This window comes from Streptopelia decaocto, assembly GCF_964273445.1.
Source record: "Streptopelia decaocto genome assembly, chromosome: 6".
Classification (NCBI taxonomy): Eukaryota; Metazoa; Chordata; class Aves; order Columbiformes; family Columbidae; genus Streptopelia; species Streptopelia decaocto.
In genome coordinates, this window is record NC_138660.1 from 25971427 (window position 1) to 25989754 (window position 18328).

General features: G+C 51.1%; 2 protein-coding genes across 3 annotated transcripts; both read right to left on the minus strand.

Moving 5' to 3' along the window:
* Window positions 1–2355: 2355 nt before the first annotated feature.
* CRYGS (crystallin gamma S) lies at window positions 2356–8411 on the minus strand. 2 transcript variants are annotated; one of them, XM_082055134.1, is made up of 3 exons: window positions 8028–8411; window positions 4693–4935; window positions 2356–2673 (listed from the first exon to the last, which is right to left on the minus strand). In XM_082055134.1, exons 1-3 carry the CDS (start codon window positions 8046–8048, stop codon window positions 2401–2403), a joined length of 537 nt encoding a protein of 178 aa, XP_081911260.1. In that variant the 5' UTR covers window positions 8049–8411; the 3' UTR covers window positions 2356–2400. The 2 variants fall into 2 exon arrangements, with proteins under 2 accessions (XP_081911260.1, XP_081911259.1); XM_082055133.1 differs by lacking the exon at window positions 8028–8411 and adding an exon at window positions 7412–8000.
* Window positions 8412–9205: 794 nt separating this feature from the next.
* On the minus strand, window positions 9206–18128 carry TBCCD1 (TBCC domain containing 1). The gene is made up of 7 exons (XM_082055132.1): window positions 17739–18128; window positions 17509–17658; window positions 15609–15975; window positions 14741–14927; window positions 13692–14189; window positions 10724–10888; window positions 9206–10188 (listed from the first exon to the last, which is right to left on the minus strand). The coding sequence occupies exons 1-6, from the start codon at window positions 18084–18086 to the stop codon at window positions 10759–10761; spliced, it is 1680 nt and encodes a 559-aa protein (XP_081911258.1). The 5' UTR covers window positions 18087–18128; the 3' UTR covers window positions 9206–10188; window positions 10724–10758.
* Window positions 18129–18328: the final 200 nt, after the last annotated feature.

The window sequence follows — 18328 nt, forward strand, 5'->3', positions numbered from 1 at the left end:
CTTCTCCGCGGCTGATGGAGAAAAAGTTTGGAGAAGAGCAACACAGGGAGAAAAAGAGGGAAAAACAGCAGCGGGTTTTGGGCACCGAGGGGATGGAAATCAAGGCGGCTTCAAGATTTCGTGCCCTCGGTCACAGCTGGCGCCGAGGAGGGGGGATAGACCCAGCACAGTGGGCTCTGCTTCCAAAAATCCTTGCACACCCACCGGACTGCGGCTGATGGAGGAGAGGAACGCCTTATAGCAATTAATTCCCAAAGTGTAATTAACATCCGGGCCGGCTCGGTGCGATCCCCAGCTGTTAATGAAGCATGGCACCGCTTTAATTCCTGCTATGCCGCACCGTCTTCTTATTAAATCCAGGAGTGGGTTCCATCACATTTCCCTTAAAGGGAAAAGGGAAAGAGAGAGAAATGGAGCAGGATTTGTCTCAATGAAATAGGAGAGATTAGAGTTTGCCGGATAAAGAAAGTAGGAGAGGGGGGAGGGCACAAAATATGAAATTTCGTCGGCGTGTGCGTGCGTTCTCTCTCGCAATGACCTCCTTACGCCCCATCCATCAGCCTGGGGTTGGCTTATTCTAACGAGCGGAGCCTTTTTCTGGTGTGTACCAGGCCCATCAGACACAATCTGCATGCCAATTACTGGAGCAGACCCCCTGATACCGAGAAATGGAAATGAGCTGTCAAGCGAAAAGCGGCGGCGGCGCGTTGGGTTTGGATCTCCTGCGCTCCCGCTCGGGTCCGTCTGCGCCCCGTTCGGCGTGTGGCCACGACAAGGGGGTCCCCAATGGAAAATGTCATCTAGAATAATAATTTTTTTAAAATTAAAATAAAAATTTTTAAAAACTCCACCCAACTAGTATATTTTATTGTTGTTCGCCTCGGTTGCTAACATTCGGGGCACAATGTAAAATTCACCAGAGGGCAAGAGCCAGCAGGAGGAGGAGGAGGAGGAGGGGGAAAAGAGTTGGGATAATTGTGTTTTTGCGGTGGGTAGATCAAGGGAAGGACACAGGGAGGAAATGTCACCGTGAGGACAAACCAGAACCAGGTCTGGTTCCTCCGATGCTCGAGTGGGTGTTCACCAGCAGCGCCAGAGTGCAGCACCCCAAATCTGCCAGCTGTGGGTCTAGTGGTGGGACAAATCCCACCCCAGGGAGGGACAAATCCCAGCGTGGGGATGGAAAGTTCCCACCATGGGGGATGTAAGACAGGGAAAAGAGTTGCCCAGGTAAACATCCCCCCAAAATCAGGGTACCAACCAGAGTATACCTACCTACAGGATGTTTTCCTTCAAAAATGGGGATGGTAACAGGCTCCCCGCAAAAAACAGCAGCTAGGGCATGCTCAAGCTGGTGCCTTACAGCCCTCAGAGCCTGGAGAGCTTTGGAGAAATATTTGGGGGAAAAAATGCACCAAAACCCAACCATAACGCTGAATTATCTGCATCCTGTAGCCCACCAAGCCGTGATGGAGGAGAGCAGCAAGGGGGGGACAGAGGCTGGTCAAGGAGATGATGCATCCCCCTTTACAAAGGGCTGGAATGTGGCAGGGGGCTGAGGTTGGAGGGTTCAAGTGCAGGAGGAGGAAAGCGACTCTCTTCATCCCATCTTTGTGCCAGGGGAAGCCCATGGGGCTGGAGCTGCCCCTCTTGGCAGCTGCGTTCCGGGGGGGTCACGGCACTGCAGCTTGACAAGCATCGCTTAACGTGCCTCACCGCTCCGTAATAACCTCATACATCAGCAGGGAGAGCCCGGGGAGCGCGGCCGGACCAGCTCTGCTGCCGCATCAGCATCATTAGCACAAGGGCCCTTGGCTCGATATGCAAACGGGCTGCAGGTCCCCAGGAGAACATCGGTTATTGCTGCATGGTTGTGGCACAGGCCCAGCCTGACATCTAGCGGCACTGGGCAAATTGGGGCAAACTGGGGAAGCCAACAGCTCCCTCTGCTCCTCAGGCGCCTGCAGATCTCCTCATAGAATCATCGCAGAACAGTTTGGGTTGAAGGGACCTCTAAAGCTCCCCAAGTGCCACCCCTGCCATGAGCAGGGACATCCTCACCAGCTAAGGTTGCTCAGAGCCCCGTCCAGCCTGGCCTGGGATGTCTCCAGGGATGGTTCAGCCACCACCGCTCTGGCCAACCTGGGCCAGGCTCTCACCACCCTCAGGGGTGACAATTTCCCTTTATCCAACCTGAATCTCCCTCCTTTAGTTTAAAACCATCACCTCTTGTCCTACCACAACAGGCCCTGCTAAAAAGTCATCCCCATCTTTCTTATCGGCCCCTTTTAAGTACAGAAAGGCTGAAATAAGGTCTCCCCCAGGAACAAGCAGGACAGGCGGAGCTGAGTGACTCAGTTGCTTTATTGACGCCCCCAGCAGCCCCGTCCCCGGGCTGCCTCACTCGGCGATGCTGCGGAAGGACTGGACGGCGGGACTGGCCGCCCCCCACTCCACGGGCTTGCGGTATTCACCCTTGGTGAGCAGGTACTGCCGGCCCCGGTAGTTGGGATGCTCGTAGAAAACCCAGACGCCCTCCAGGACCCTGCAGGCATGGACCTCCCTCATGTGCCACTTCTCCATGATGGAAGGGCAGTCTTCGGTGGCTTCAAACATCTGCCCGCCAAAATCACCCTTCTCAAAGAGTTGGATGTGGCCCCGGCCTCCACTTGGCTAGAAAAAGGGAGGAGAAAAACGGAATCAATGTGTCCCCAGCTTTGCCCATCATCAGCGGGTGGGAGCAGAGCTGATGCTTGGTCAGACTGGGACCAGGCACCACCCCCCCTGCCCCAGGACAGCTGAACAGCCCCCAAAAGCATGGTGGGGAGGCACCTGCAGTAATTCCCGTGCAAAGAAAGCATTAAAGTACTGAGCCCCAGAGCATTTGGGGCTCAAAGCCCCAGCACGGCCCCAGTTTTGCAGGGGGAGATGAGGCCACGTCAGCGGGTCCTGGGCTCAGTCCCGCTGCTGCCGCAAACCCTTCAGCTCTGCGTGAGCATCGGGAGAGACGGGACCCCTTCCGCTCCCCACTCCTCCAGGCAACCAGGAGTTTAATGAGCTGCTGACCCCAGCTGGGTTTATTCCAGGTGGACGCGGCGCCGGTATTTTCCACTGTGTTTTGAAGCGCTGTGTTGCCTGAAGGCACTCGCGGCGGTTTTAATCTGCAGCTGCCTGGACAGCATCTCCCCCCCGCCTCCCCCAGCCCAGCTCTGTGGGGGATCTCAGAGCCAGGCACTGATGCTGCAGCTTTTCTGGGGGTCCCGATGCACACCCCCAAACATGGGGGGAATCCAGGCACCTGCTGGATATGGTCCCTGCAAAACCCCTTCCCAGCTGTGAAACCTGGGACACCACAGCTGTGCTGCTCAAGTCAGTGATGTGTGGAGGAACAACCACAGGCACCAGTACAGGTTGGGGGGGGACCTGCTGGAAAGCAGCTCTGCAGAGAAGGACCTGGAAGTTCTGGGGGACAACAGGGTGACCATGAGCCACCAATGTGTCCTTGTGGCCAAGAGGCCAACGGTACCTGGGGTGCATCAAGAAAAGTGTGACCAGCAGGTCGGGGGAGGTTGGAGGTTGTTCCTCCCGCTCCGGTCTGCCCTGGTGAGGCCACATCTGGAGTTGTGTCCAGTTCTGGGCTCCCCAGTTTAGAAGGACAAGGAATTACTGGAGAGAGTCCAGTGCAGGGACACAAAGATGCTGAGGGGTCTGGAACATCTTTGTGCTGAGGAGACACTGAGAGAGCTGGGGCTGTTGAGCTGGAGAAGAGAAGCTGAGAGGGATCTGATCAATGGATCAATATCTCAGGGTGGGTGCCAGAGGATGGACCAGACTCTGTTCAGTGGTGCCCAACGCCAGGGTGAGGGGCAACGGGCACAGACTGAAACACAGGAGGCTCCATCTGAACATGAGGAGAAACTTCTTTGCTGGGAGGTGCCAGAGCCCTGGAACGGGATGGTTTCAAGTGTCATTCCCACTCCTGGTGACACCAGGGCTGTTCTCCCCATGTCCATGCTGCCCAGAAGGACGTGGGGACACTCACATTCAGTTCCCTGTGTCAGAAGGAGCCCTGGCTGGTTAGAAGTGAACAAACTGGTCTGAGTGCTCCTGCAAAACCCACATCCCGCTGGGACAGGCCTTGCTCCCACCAGCAGATTTGGATCAGTCAGCAGCAGCAAACCGGAGAGCGACTTGCCCGGACACTGAGGTCTCTGGAAGAACATGCAGATAAAACTGCTGCTGTTACCAGAAACCCACCTACAAGGTGCTCTGAGGGACCTGTGATAAGAGTGGAAGAAATTTATCTTCTCCACTTTTAGAATCACTTTGGTTGGAAAAGCCCCTCAAGATCATTGAGCCCAACCGTTCCCCCACCCCTGGCACTGCCCCATGTCCTGAGAACCTCATCTTTGTGTATTTTCAACCCCTCCAGGGATGGTGACTCCAGCACTGCCCTGGGCAGCCTGTTCCAATGCCCCACACCCCTTTGGGGAAGAAATTGTTCCCCAGATCCAACCTCAGCCTCCCCTGGTGCAACTTGAGGCCGTTTCCTCTCGTCCTGGTGCTTGTTCCTTGGGAGAAGAGACCAAACCCTTCCATGTTACAAACGCCTTGCTATTTGCACCAGCACACTAAAATCCTTAAATGACAGGTGTCTAGTTAAGATATCCCTCAGGAAGAGGTCACACTTACTATCTGGACGGCTTTGCAGGAGCCGAGGCGGTCGTTGAGGCCCATCCACTGGTGGTAGTCGGGATACTCGCCGTGCGTCAGAACGTACATGTTCCCAGAGAAGTTGGGTCTCTCATAGGCCACCCAGGTGCCTCCATCCACCCGGATGGAGTTGCAGCGGCTCAGGTAGGTGTGAAAATCGGGGCAGTCGCTGTCGCACTCATAGTAACGGCCTAGGAAATTCTTGTCTTCATAGAAGGTGACCTAAAGACAAGCAGAAGAAGGGAAGCAGGGAGTTTCCTCATCACCCCGCACCTGTATCCATATTCTAGCCACATCACAGTGTGAAATATCTGAAAACAAAGCCCTTGAGATGTCAAAAACTCACCAAGCCCAACCACTGAGCAGGACCAACAAACCCCGGCCAACAATTCGCAGCACCCAGTTCCATCCCAATCCAACGCAAAGCTCCCTTGGTGAAGTCCTTGCCCTCTTTGCAGCAAAACACTGAAATCATTTACCTCCCACCTTCTCTAGGATCAGAAGTCACTAAATTATGGCCAAGGGAGCCAAGAGTAGCCAATGGACTGTACTAAGCGGAGCTTCACTTAGTCTGGGTTACTAAGCGTTTGCAGTTAGACCTTTACCAAGTGTCTCTTTCCTCCTGGGCCTTGTCTTCCAGCCTCCTGATCATTCTCCTTGTTCCCACTCTAATGGTCCCCAGTTGGCTTCTTCGAAAGTCAACGCCAAAACTGGACATAAAACTGCAGGAGCATTCCAGGTACATGGTGGATAGCACAGGTCTTCAGACACACGAAGATTGTGTTTGCTGCTCCTGCTTTGGTTGCGGCAAGCTTGTGATACGGCTGACAGACTTCTGACCCATCACCATGTTTCTTGCCCAAGAGCTGACTGCAACACCCTTGGCTTAGGGACACTTTTTCCCTATTTGCTCACAACCAGTCTGAAATGATCTCAAGAGGAAACCCCATTCCTCTTGCCGAGGAATCACCAAAACAGCCAGCCCTGAGAGGTGACGCATTTTCTTCAGAAAGCCCTTTGTGGAAACATTGCTAGGTCCTAGACCCAGACCGGTCCTTCACACGTCCTTCCAGATGACAATTAACCATCAAGAGCTGCTCTTCGCAATAAGGCATCCTGAACCATCATGTCTATTTTGACTCTATCCTTTGCTTGCTTGTGGTACTGTGATGCCGGATCATACAAGAAATTACAATAGTTTATTTAACAGACGTAGAGACGAGGTTCTTAGGGACATGGGTTAGTGCCAGGCTTGTGTTTAATGGTTGGACTCTATGATCTTAAAGCTCTTTTCCAACCAAAATGATTCTATGAATTCATCTCAACAGATCCCGTTCACCTGCACCCAATCACCCACCCATCTTCCAGCTTAGCAGGAGTTTCATTAATTACTCCAGCATCTTCTAGAGTCTTGCATTGACTCAACTGATGTAAAAATTGGTTGATCCAATGCAGCGCGCGCTCAAGACAGCGTTTCACCACTTGCCAAGAGAATTTCCCTAGCCACCACGATTTAAACATCTAACGTGCAGAACCTCGTAATCCGGTTTTCCCATAGTTTTCCCACAGCTTGAGCATTAAGACATCCAAACACCTTTTGATCCTGGCTGGTTGGACGTCACCTACGTGAGTTGGCTGCCGACATTGCTCTAACATCAGTGCTGTTAAAACACTGTTCGTTGTCACCGCTTCAACCCAGGGGACAAATTCCAACATAAGACAACCCTCTTACTATTTTGTTTTCCATTCACTTTGTGTTAATAAATAATTTAGCCGCAGTTTGCTTAGAGCTGGTTGGTCAGCGTGTCCCACCAGCCTGACCAGGCGTTTGGGGACTCAGACTAATCATGCCAGAGGATTTATGTCCTTGCTCTTGTGGCCTGTTAACAGACTTTTATTTAGATAATGTCATTTCCCTCACATTTTCCTCTTATTTTCAAGAGCTGGATCTCCCATTATGAACCAGCCATTTCAATTCCAGATTCATTGCTTTGTTTCAGTCACTTCTTACCCCAACGCAAATCACCTTCCTTCAGTAACAACGTTTAATAACGTTTAATTCTCTCCTTCACCCTTTTCTTCTCCCTGGAACACGCGAGGCAAGAGCACAGCACAGAGAAAAGATGTGATTTGCACTGAATTTGCTCCTCCTGGACATTTTGCTGCTCCACAGCAGCACATAGTGAACACATTCCCTGCAGCAGGGACCTGGCGCTCAGCAGGATAAAGATAGGACAGGTTTAAGTCTCTTTAAGCGGACAAGAGACTTGAGCATGAACCAGTTGCACTTCTCCAGCGCCTTCTTATGTACAGGGACATAAAAAATGTAGCACTGTGATCTACAGCCCCCAGGTCGGAAGGGAGCAGCACACTGCATTCGGTTCCTAGCGCCTGCTCAGAAATAGCCAAATCGCTTTGAGCCAAGATCACAGAAAAAAGCTGTAGAGAAGCAGGGACTGAATCTAGATCTTCCACGGCATCTGCAAAACCCCTCTGCCCCTTGGGTCCTACAGTCAACACAGGCTACAAGGAACAGAACCCAAAAGCAAAACTAATAAAAAAAGATGTACATCTGTCCACAACCTCTTAACTCTTATTTAAATTTGACAGGAGAAATTGGCCACTAGCCCCAAGTTCTCCCCCTTCTTTCCCAGCCATTTGGCCCAGCCCAACCTGCAGCAAGGTCTGCGTGACCAACCGGCTCTGCGAACTTCGAGACCGCGGCATCGGAGCAGGATCCCCAACTGATGCGCATCGCTAACTGCAGCCGAGCTTCCTCATCTGCCTTCTGCTCCGGTTCCAGTTCAGCTCTGCCGATGCCACCACATCACCAAGCCGGTTCACATCTCTCGGGGAACGTTTTCAGGCATCTTTCTGTTGTAGCAAACCCTTTGTTCTATCATCGAAGATGTGGCGGCTGCTGCTGGCATCAGGACTCGGTTCCTCTCGAGGAAGCATCCACGAGACTCTGCTCATCACATTCGCTGCTGGCACAGAAGCTTCCGCCATCAAATTAACAAGGCATCAGGTCCTGCTGCATTTTAAAATATCCCCTCACCAGTCACTGTGTTCCTCTCCAGCGTCTCGCAGAGCCAGACCTAGAGGAAACAGCCAGGATCTGGGAAAAGACTAGGGAGGGCTCAGCTCTGGGTTCCCTCCGCCCCAGGAGGGGTTTCGGGCACCTCCTCTTGCCAAGCGACTGACAGAGGGGAAAGCTGTCAGCAGAACAAAAACCACCAAGCTTTTCCACAACTTACCCCCAATAAATTCTGTACTCCGAGCCCCAATCGCGAATAGGCTGCAAATAAACTTACCTTGGTTCCAGCTCTGGACATTTTCCGTTCCAGCCAAGCTCCCCGGTGCTGGAGGAACGTCAGAAGCTGTTACAAACAGCCAGGATCTCAGGCGCCCTTTTTATAACAGGCTTGTTTTAAACCAGACAGCCGCTTCGTCATGAGAATGGGATCCAAAATTTGAGTCAGTGATTCTGAGGCTATAGCCCGTTTCCAGAAAAGCAAACAGGATTATGGAATAAAGAAAGGCTTCACCATCCTTCCTTTGTTACCATTTGCTGAGTCAGAACACCAAAACTCGGCCAAAACACACTCAAAACACGCAGCCCCCTGCCAAGTCCTGGAAGACGGGGGACGATTTGGCTGCTCTCTCCCTTTCAAGCATGTTAAACAAGGAGAAATCCTTGTTGGCTCTAAAAGCCCAGCGCCGTTTGTAAGGAAGAGACTCGATATTTATCAGAGAACATTGCCCCGCAGCGAAGGATGGAGCTACAAAACAGGGAACACATGCTCAGATGGGCTCGCAAAGAACAGCTTCGGCTTCAAAAAACACAGAGTGGAAACAGCAAAGAGGCTGTGGATTTTTACAGCACGCCCTCAGCTTGAGCTATCTCGCTCCAAATGGTGCCTGATGTCGAGAAAAATAATGATGTCTGGCCACACACCCCCAAAATGAGCAATTCCAGACATCGAAGGGTAAGGAACGATGCTCAAATTTCCGACAAAATCTGCCAGTGTCACAAATTCAACCCAAAACTCTCACAGTGCTGCCTGCGGTTTGACAGAGTTTTCATTTGAACCATGCTCAGCCCTGCTGAGCGGGGAGGGTGAAGATCGCTGGCTCCTGGCCACCCGCACCCCCCGCCAGCCCGGCGTGAAATAAAACCACCTCTGCAGCTCTTCGCTGCCTGGCCCCAAGGCTTAGCGACACAAAGGGACGCGAAATCCAGCCCAGCGGCGCCCGAAACGCACAGAGCCCGCTGCAAATCCCTCAGGACAAGCAGTCTCGCGACAGCGGCTCCACGCACGGCGAGACATCAGCACCTCAGCCTCTTGCATTTTAGGCGTCTTGAATCGCCCAGCGCTGCTGCTTACAGCTCTTTCTGCTACAAAGCTGTGAGGCCGCTTCATATAGATATACATTTTTTAATTCAAATTCTGCCTTAGAAAGATCGAAATCCAACCATAACCTGGGTCCTATCGAAAGACAACTCAGTGGGACATCTCCAAGCTCCGCAGCAGTCAATTTGAACATCCCTCCTTGAAAAGTGGGTTAAATAGAATAAACTCGCCTTGTATGGCATCCCCTGCCTCCCCAGGAGCAGAGACCTTCGGAAAAGTTTTAGCAACACAATATCATGCACTAAAAGTGCTCTCAGTTTGGATAACTCTTCTCAAGTCACACACAGCTGCTGCCTTTGGTCCCCACAGAGATGCCTTTGCCCATTTTGCCTAATTTATGTGCTCAGCTATGAGGGCATCTCCCCAAAACAGGCTCCACCAACACATGGGAATGGTACTTGTTTAATTCAATACTCTTTACAAGAAACATTAAATGGTGTTTCTATCAAGCCTGAAAACCTCCAGCTCAACGGTTGTTGCTAAATTAGCAGTTTTATCTCAGTTGGCTGGTTCATATTTCACTCAGCAGTAAAGACGTGTCCCACTAACACCCGCCGCACAGGTAAAGCCCTTTCCCTAGGACACGCGCCAGGCTTAGCCCAGAACTCCGTTTTATTGACATTTGTCAAAACGCCGCAAATGTATATAAAGCTAATTCCATAAAATCCCATTGCTTAAGTGCCATCTCATATAAAATAACATCCACTGCAATTCATTAATAAAAAAAATAAATCAACAATTTCTTTGTCACATTTATAAAACCAGCGCAGCCGGATCGTACCACAAAGCCCTGTGTGTGGCTTCGCGCCAGGAAGGGCTCCTTGGTGGGATACTTGCACCCTGTGGACACCAACCACGATGGCAGCTTCCCCACTACAGCATCTGCAACACAGCGTCTTCATGGACACACACTCGCTCCCCCACCAACAGGGCCATTACAGGGAAAGTGGCGGCGATCAGAAACCCCAACGTGGACAGACAGACGGTCGCCGGTCCATGACAAGCATGTTCGGTCTTAATGACAACTGTTTTCGGTGTAACGCTGCCTGTTCCCAGGGCTCTGTAACAAAATAGAGGAGCACATTTTACTCCCAGCACTAGCAAAGGAAAAGCAACTCAAAGACCAAAGAAAAAATAAACATCAATTTTCAAATGGTTTGAAACACACAATGGTAGAAAAACCCAGTAAGCGCTTGTCTGCGACTCCTAAACCACTTTTACTTGGGAAGAGAAAGATGCTACAAAGTAAGAATTATTTGAAGTTTCAGTCAGTTCTGTTAAGCACAAAGTGAGGCAGGTAAGAACAGATTTAAATACATAAAGAGCAGCTGTTCAAATAGGTTTTGCCGTCAGATTCTGCACAATGCACCTGCACAGGCGCACACGGGTGTCCCCAGCAAATCAAACACAACACCTGCGGAGAACAAGGGAGGTGCTGAGTACACAGTGAACAGATTCACCCTGAAAAGAGGTTTTGGCTGCAAAATAAGAACTAAAAATCAAATGCAAGGCTCTCGGGAGCACGTCCACTGAACAGCCGGCTGCTTCTCCCACCTCTGCCTGGGCTGTGCACACAAAATGTGTTCTTGACTCACCCTTTCTTTTCCTTCTGCTGTCCAGGACCGCGATGCTACCCCGCTGCCTGCTTGGAGCCCGCGGCGGGGGGGACCAGGCTGTCCAGCTGCTGACGGTTCCCCGTCTGAACCAGCCACTCGTAGAATTTGTTCTCTACCAGCACCTGGAACTGTTTCCTCTGATCCCTGAAACCAAAGGAAGATCGGCAGGGATGTCAAGCTCACGTTAATTATTATATTATACTTCTAAACCTCACCTTTGGTATCCAAATGAGGCTCCAAATATATCAGCTAAGAGCTGGGCTTGGTTCTTGAACTTCCTGTTCTAGGAAGAGAAGGTTTTTACCAAGTAAATGTGATGACAATGAACCCCAAAGACTGAGCTTGGCGGAATTAGAGAAGTCACACAAAGTTCCTCATCCCACCGGCACAGCAACCCAGCTCAGAGCACAGATTAAAAACTGACTGAAAAGGGAGAAAAAGAAGATTAGTAACCAGCGTTTAAGCACTGAAGACACTAAACTCTGTTCTGACAGCGTCTGAGAGAGGATGGAGATCGGGAAACAAAATGTGCATCTAAACACTCCTCAAATAATTCTCATTACTGGTAAATAACTTTTGGGGTGGTTTTGGTTAAGACCAGTACTAACAGGGTGTACAGCTCACAGAGTTTCTCCAGAACTGATCCCAGCCCACTGGGATCAGCTCAGCTCTGGAATTTCTTAAGCCAAAGGTACCATGAGTATTGACTAACTCCTGCTGCATGTTATTTTCTATAAGCTTACGTGATTCCATTTGGGACATATGTAAAACATGAACATATTCAATATCCTGTGCACATTTCAAGTGGTTTTGCTTTGAACTCACTCCTAATTGGATGTGCTGATCCCATCCCATACCAGGAAAAGCAGCAAACCAGCCAGATTCATTTTTGTGCCACTCGGTTTCCCAGAGGCTCAGGGTCCCCAGACCCTTTTTCTCAAGTTAAAGGCTCTTCTTTGTACTATCGCTTCCATTTGAGACATTCCCCAGAAAACAGGGTTCTAGGAGAGAAACTTAAATTCCTCCCCAGTGAATGTGAACACAAAGGCAGACGCTTCTTTCTTCTCTTCGGGTTTTATCTTCTCCGAGTGCTTTTTATATACGTTGATCTGCTGCTGACCCCGAAAGACTTTCTGTCTGATATGCTCGGAAAATGAATAAACAGGATTTTATGCTTTTGCAAGTTGTTCCTCAAGCTGTCTTACTGGGCCTGTCTTACGGGGTTTTTACTTTCAGCCTGGCAGGATTTACATTCTTTTTTTGCCCCACTTTCCTCATTCAGACAACTTCAACTTCTTGAAAGACATTCTTCTTATTTCTAACCGTCTCTTTCACCTCCCAGTTCAAGCACAGCAGCTTTTTTCTTTCTACAAGCCTGATATCCTGTTTGCTCTAAGCCTCCTGGTTGTCTCTCTCGCTGTTTCCCTGCCTGCAGGAGACAGAGACATTTTACACCGTCAGCTGCCCACTTTTTCAGCAAGCTTCTGAACCTGGCACAGTTTTCCCCCTTTCATGAAATAATCCACTCCGGTACCAAGCCCTGACCTCCTGTGACTGCTGTTCAATCTAAGCACATCATCCGTGTTACCTCGTATTTCTTTAACAGGAAGATTTTTGACAGACCAAATGCCTTTGCAAAACTCTGGGGTGAGAAGCAGCAGCCCTGGGAGGAGCACGGCTGGAGGGCAAAGAAACACCTTAGATGAGGTTGATAGACGCAACAGATGACACTAACACAAGGGCTGAAGCCACAACTTCCCTTCCCGCTGCCTTTCAAGACTCAAAGACAGAGTTTTGAAGGTTTTATGACTCTGTCACCCCTGCTGGGTCACTACTGCTTGGCCACCCTCCCAAAATCCTGCCCCAGAAGCCTTTCTCTGGTGTGATGGGGAGTGTTGACAGTTTGACCCAAGAGGTTTTCATATTCTGTGTTCTCCAGAGGATAAACCCCCTGAGATCACCACTTATCAGCCCCCAGTTACGCACCGTTACAAGCCATCGAATGTGTACAGAACAGAAAGAAAAATCTACATGGCTCTAGCACAGCTTAGAGAACAAAACCTGTTCTCATCTCTTCAGGCTTTCACAATCTAATATCTGGGTTTCTGTCCCCATTCTTATTCGCAAAGGAAGCCAGGTTCTTCAGGTTACTGCAGCGAAAAAGGTTCACAAAAAGATAAAAGCAGTTAAACTGAAGTCAGGAGAGATTTGCACCCTTGTCTGACCTGGCTGGCTGCAGAAGAAAGCACAGTGACAAAGGAAGTAAAGGGAAACTTTTCCAGAACTCTGCAGCAGGTACTGGGAAAGCAAACAGACATGCATCGGTACGTGAGACAGGCTATGACAGGCCTAGCTAGGACAAAAACAGCTGGGCAGAGGATTCCACGCGATCTAACAAAGAGAACTTGAAAAGCTGCTGCCCATGAGGTGATCTACTCGGTTCACAAGTCCATTCTTAGCTCACCTCAGCAACAGACAGGACAGTAATTTAAAGCTTCAATCGCAACGTAAAGGTTGTGCTAAGAGCGATCACCCATCAGCCACAGGCCAGTAACAGGTCAAGCTGTTGAGGGCACGCGCCCAGATCTCACCCACTGCAGCACTGGGAGCAGAACAGAGACAGCAGAGGCAGCAGCAGCGCGAAGGGCGGTGTGAGTTCCTCGCTCAGCAGCGTCTAACCAGGCGTCTCCTCAAGCCTCGCAAGCCAGGAAAGCGCAATATCACAGAGTTACGGTTTTGAGCATTATTCTCCTCACTATATTCATACGGAAGACCAGAATCCCAGGACTGCTAATTACTACAACTCTAGAAATGGCGTGCAAGACAAAGCTCATGCAAACCAACCCATTAGTACAGCATTTTTGTTGAACGACATGAAATTAATCTCCTGTTTGTACGGCCGAGCTGGGAGGCAGCTCCCAGGTTGCCATCGGGGCGCCGCACTTACTTGGTCAGACCCGCCTCCTTCACCATTTTCTGCCAGATCTGCACCTTCTGCTCCCGCTGGCTCAGCGCTTTCTGATAAGCGTGGGGCAAACCCCCTGGCGTCTCCGTGGTGTCTCCTTCCATCTCGAAAGGAATCACGAAGGTGTAGAAGTCCGAGGGGGGCAGGAGGCGGAAGACACCGGTGTCACCGCTCTCCTTGCACACCAGCATGGGGTTGTCCCAGTGGTTGGGCAGCGTGGCCAAGCCCACCTGAGCCATGTGGTCTTCCAGCATCGGGTAGTGGGTATGGAACGGGGCGAAGCTGATGGCATGGTTCCCTGAGAGGATGAGAGGCTGCGTGGGCGTGAGGATGTGAAAAGTACAGCCAGCAGTGGAGGAAAGGGACAAACGATGGCAAACCATGATGACCTTGACGTTGTCGCAGCTGTGGACGTGAACAGAGGCCTGGACAGGGCCGAGGACAAACGTGCTGTTCCGGCACTTCTCAATGGTCACGGAGCTGCGGAACAAAACAAGGACATGGTGAGCAGGAAACAGCAAAACCAAGACTTTTCATCTAACACGAACTTAGTGCTTCAACAAACTTACTGAAGAGCCACAAAGATTATTAAGGAAGTGGAGCATCTCCCGTGTGAGGAAAGGCTGAGGGAGCTGGGGCTCTGGAGCTGGAGGAGACTGAGGGGTGACCTCATTCATTGTTATCAATATATAAGGGAGGATGGAGCCAGGCTCTTCTCGGTGACAACCAATGATAGGACAAGGGACAATGGGTACAAACTGGAACACAGGAGGTTCCACTTAAATTTGAGAAGAAACTTCTTCTCAGTGAGGGTGGCAGAGCCTGGCCCAGGCTGCCCAGGGAAGTTGTGGAGTCTCCTTCTCTGCAGACATTCCAACCCGCCTGGACACCTTCCTGTGTAACCTCATCTGGGTGTTCCTGCTCCATGGGGGGATTGCACTGGATGAGCTTTCCAGGTCCTTTCCAACCCCTGACACTCTTGGATTCTGTGAAAACACATCCAGCTGTGTCCCAGAAGAATTAAAACTCACCGGAGGGGAGAGAGGAGATAAATGAAGGACTCGTTGCAGCGATGAATTCTGACATGAGCCCCCACTAAGGTGTCCGAGCTCTTGGCCAGTGTCTGCTTGTAAACCTGGCTCATGATCACCATGGGGAGCGCCTCGGGCACCACACGAGTATTGCAGGCAATCTTTGCTCTCCAGGTTGTTCCTTCAACTGCAAAATCAAGTTCACCAATGCATTTAAAATTAAAAAGCATAAAAAGACTACACAGAGACATGATAGCTCACTGTTCACATCCCTCAAGAAAATAATCAGCCCAAAACTTCAAGGACAGTATCATCAAATTTTGTCACTTTACAAGAATTGCACATTTTAAGACAGCAAAATGCTCCCTCTACAGTACAACCCTTGAGCAACCTCCCTGTCCTACATAACGCGCTGCCATTCCTGCACTAGTGCAGTCAGAGGAAATAAAACATTAACCTGATCCTTTTTCCTCTTAAGGGGGAAGGTGTCACATCCCTGTGGGTGACGGAATGCGATTCAAGGCAAGAAAACCCATACCAGTTTTCAGTTTGCCACAAACACATCACATTATCTATTTTCTGTGTCCAGCTCTACTTGAATAATGAGGACAGCGATACTGGCCTCACTCAGGGGAACCTATGAAAATAAAGTCATTACTATTTGCTCACAGAAGTGCTCCAAGGACCAGAAAAACACACACAGGTGTCACGCAGTACCTCTAGTCCCGCAGACTCGCCCCCACACTGTCACTCTGTCCACTACACTGACAGCAGGAGGAAAACAAGGTAATAATTCCCCAGGCCCCTGCCAGATCCTGGACAGCAAGAGAAGCCAAGGCTGGAAAACTATTTCTGAAAATCAAGCTACCTTGCTGTGCCCACGCAAGTTTCTTCCCAGACTTGAGGCAGGCAGTCATCCCAAAAGGGTTTGTGGTCAGGCAAGCCCGCAGCCAGCTCTCCAGCTTGGGGAACGCGAAGGTTTTGGAGACCTTTGAGTAGCCGTTCTGTGCCTGGCAGGGCGGCCACAGCGCGAGCTCGTGCAGGGGATGGACCGTCCTGGACTTGGTCACGGTCCCTTCGATGAGAAAGCTGAGGGCGCAGACGGCTTCGTAGGACACCACGCTGCTGCGGGTGGAAGGGGACGAGGCCGTGAGCTGCTCCGGCTCCAGCAGCAGCTCCAGCAGTTCCGAGAGGCGGGTCTGCACAAAGGCGCGGTGCTCCTGATCATTCCAGTTCTTAGCGGGCAGAAAAACACAGAAGGAAATGAGTTCTCACCAAGCTGACAAGCTGCACTGACATTATACAATGTATCGTTGCTTACACTCAGTCTAAAAGAGGGAAAGTGAGTAAAACACGGTGCTGTCACCTGTTCACTGCTTCTGAAACACAGAAATGGAACTGGACTCATCAGCAACCTCCCCGCAAAAAAGAGAAAACATTTTATTCTAGCTCCAAGTACTAAATATTTCATTCTAGAAAGCAGAAACAGACTCGCCAACAACCCTTCCCACACAAATTCCTGGAAACAAATCAATAACTGACAGTCAAGGTCTCACAACTGCTCGATTGGAAAAATGGCCGCGTCTATTCCAGACCTTCGGAGATGATTAAGTGCTGCCTTCCGAGACGCTGCGGGGAAAAGCGGAGGGTCATTTCTTCCCAGGCAAGCAGACCAATAAACCAAACAACCTCTGAGGGAATCATTAGTTCACACTTAAAAGGGCTCCAGACCATTAAAAAAAAGAATGCTAGAATTATGGCAGACCTTAACATCAGCTTTTAAATAATGCTGGACTCTCCACAGCCACCCTGTACAAGTTCCTCTCATTTCTTTTTTCATTTCTTCAATCGGTATAAAGTTACCCAGTCCCTATTTTTAATTATTTCACTGTGCCCCAAGCTGCATTTCGCTAATTCATGCAGCTCACAACGACATCATCATGATAGAAACCCACAGCTTTGCAGCTGCCAATCTGGAATTTACTCTAAAACACAGAGAGCTGCAACTGATACATCCAACTCACTTCTCTTCTTTCAAAATACTGGTCAGTATTTTCAAAGGAAACAGTGGCATTTTTGACATGGTTGATGCACAGCTGACCAAACAACCCCCCTTTCTGAAATATAACTTAATGGAGGGACCATCCTGGGATCCTATAGCGGATCACAGGAAAGCAGCTGCCAGAGTAAGAAAAGCAATAGAAAAACCACAGGGGCAGCTGCTTCTTACAAAGAGAATTGCCCATGCCCTAAAAGAACTTTCACAGGTTGCCTTTGGACTCTGGGGAATTCCTGTGGATGCCTTTTAGACAGAACACATCAACTGACAACCAATGACAGGACAAGGAGCAATGGGTACAAACTGGAACACAAGAGGTTGCACTTAAAGATGAGAAGAAACTTCTTCTCAGTGAGGTGAGGGTGGCAGAGCCTGGCCCAGGCTGCCCAGGGAGGTTGTGGAGTCTCCTTCTCTGCAGACATTCCAACCCGCCTGGACACCTTCCTGTGTAACCTCATCTGGGTGTTCCTGCTCCATGGGGGGATTGCACTGGATGAGCTTTCCAGGTCCCTTCCAGTCCCTGACATTCTGGGATTCTGTAAACTTAATTTCATTTACTGTCAAGTGAAGTGTCTCAAATGTGATTCCAGCTCAATTTGTACTACAGGCAGTGACACCCTCCCAGGAACAAACCAGCCCCTTTCCAACCCACCCCAAGGCAGCACTTTGCCGTTTCCCACACAAGAAAGAATCCAACAGCTGCAAATACCTTATTCTCCCCGGTAGATTTTCCAGTCAGGCTGGGAGACCTAGTCCTGGGGCTGGGCCATTCCTCCCCAATCAGAGACCTCCGCAGAGACACCTTGTGAACCTGTTGCACGTACAGGAACAGCAGGAACTGCAGAGTGTCCACGGAGAGCTGGCCAAGAGGGGACAAAACGTTAGGCTGGGCCAGGCCAGGCCGGTCACCCCTAAACCGACCCCCGCCCAAGCTCCTGCCTTGCTCCGCTCCTGCTCCAGCTCCTCGGCGCTGCCACACGCCGCCTCGGCCTCAGCCCACTCGAGTCTGGCGTGCGGGTCTCGCCGGTGGAGGCTGTGGAAGAGCTCGAAGTAGAGCCAGGCCAGGCCGCGGCCCAGCTGCAGCTTCCCACAGGCGATGTGCCGCCAGCGGGGCCACGCCAGCCGCGGGAAGCAGCCCTCGCCTGCTCGCGCCCGGGCGTACGCCGCCACTTTCCGCAGGTAGTGCGGGGCGAGGCGGGCGGGCGGCGGGGCCGGCAGGGCCCCCAGCAGGAACGGCTCCGTCCGCACCCACAACCGCACCGGCGCCGCCGCCACTGCCGCCTCCATGACGACCGCCGCCCGCTTCCGGTGCCCGCCCAGGCGCCGACCAACGAGACGGCCCTTCCCTCCCGCTTGGAGGACTCACCCTCCAGCACGGCGATAGGATAGAGAGCGGCGTGACGGACCGAACCGCGATTGGCCAGCTGCCTCAAACCGACGCCCCGACAGGCAATTGGCTGGCGGCGTCGAGCCGGTGGTGAAGTGTGCGCAGATGATAGGGTGGCGGCCCGCGGCGCGCGGGGTCGCGC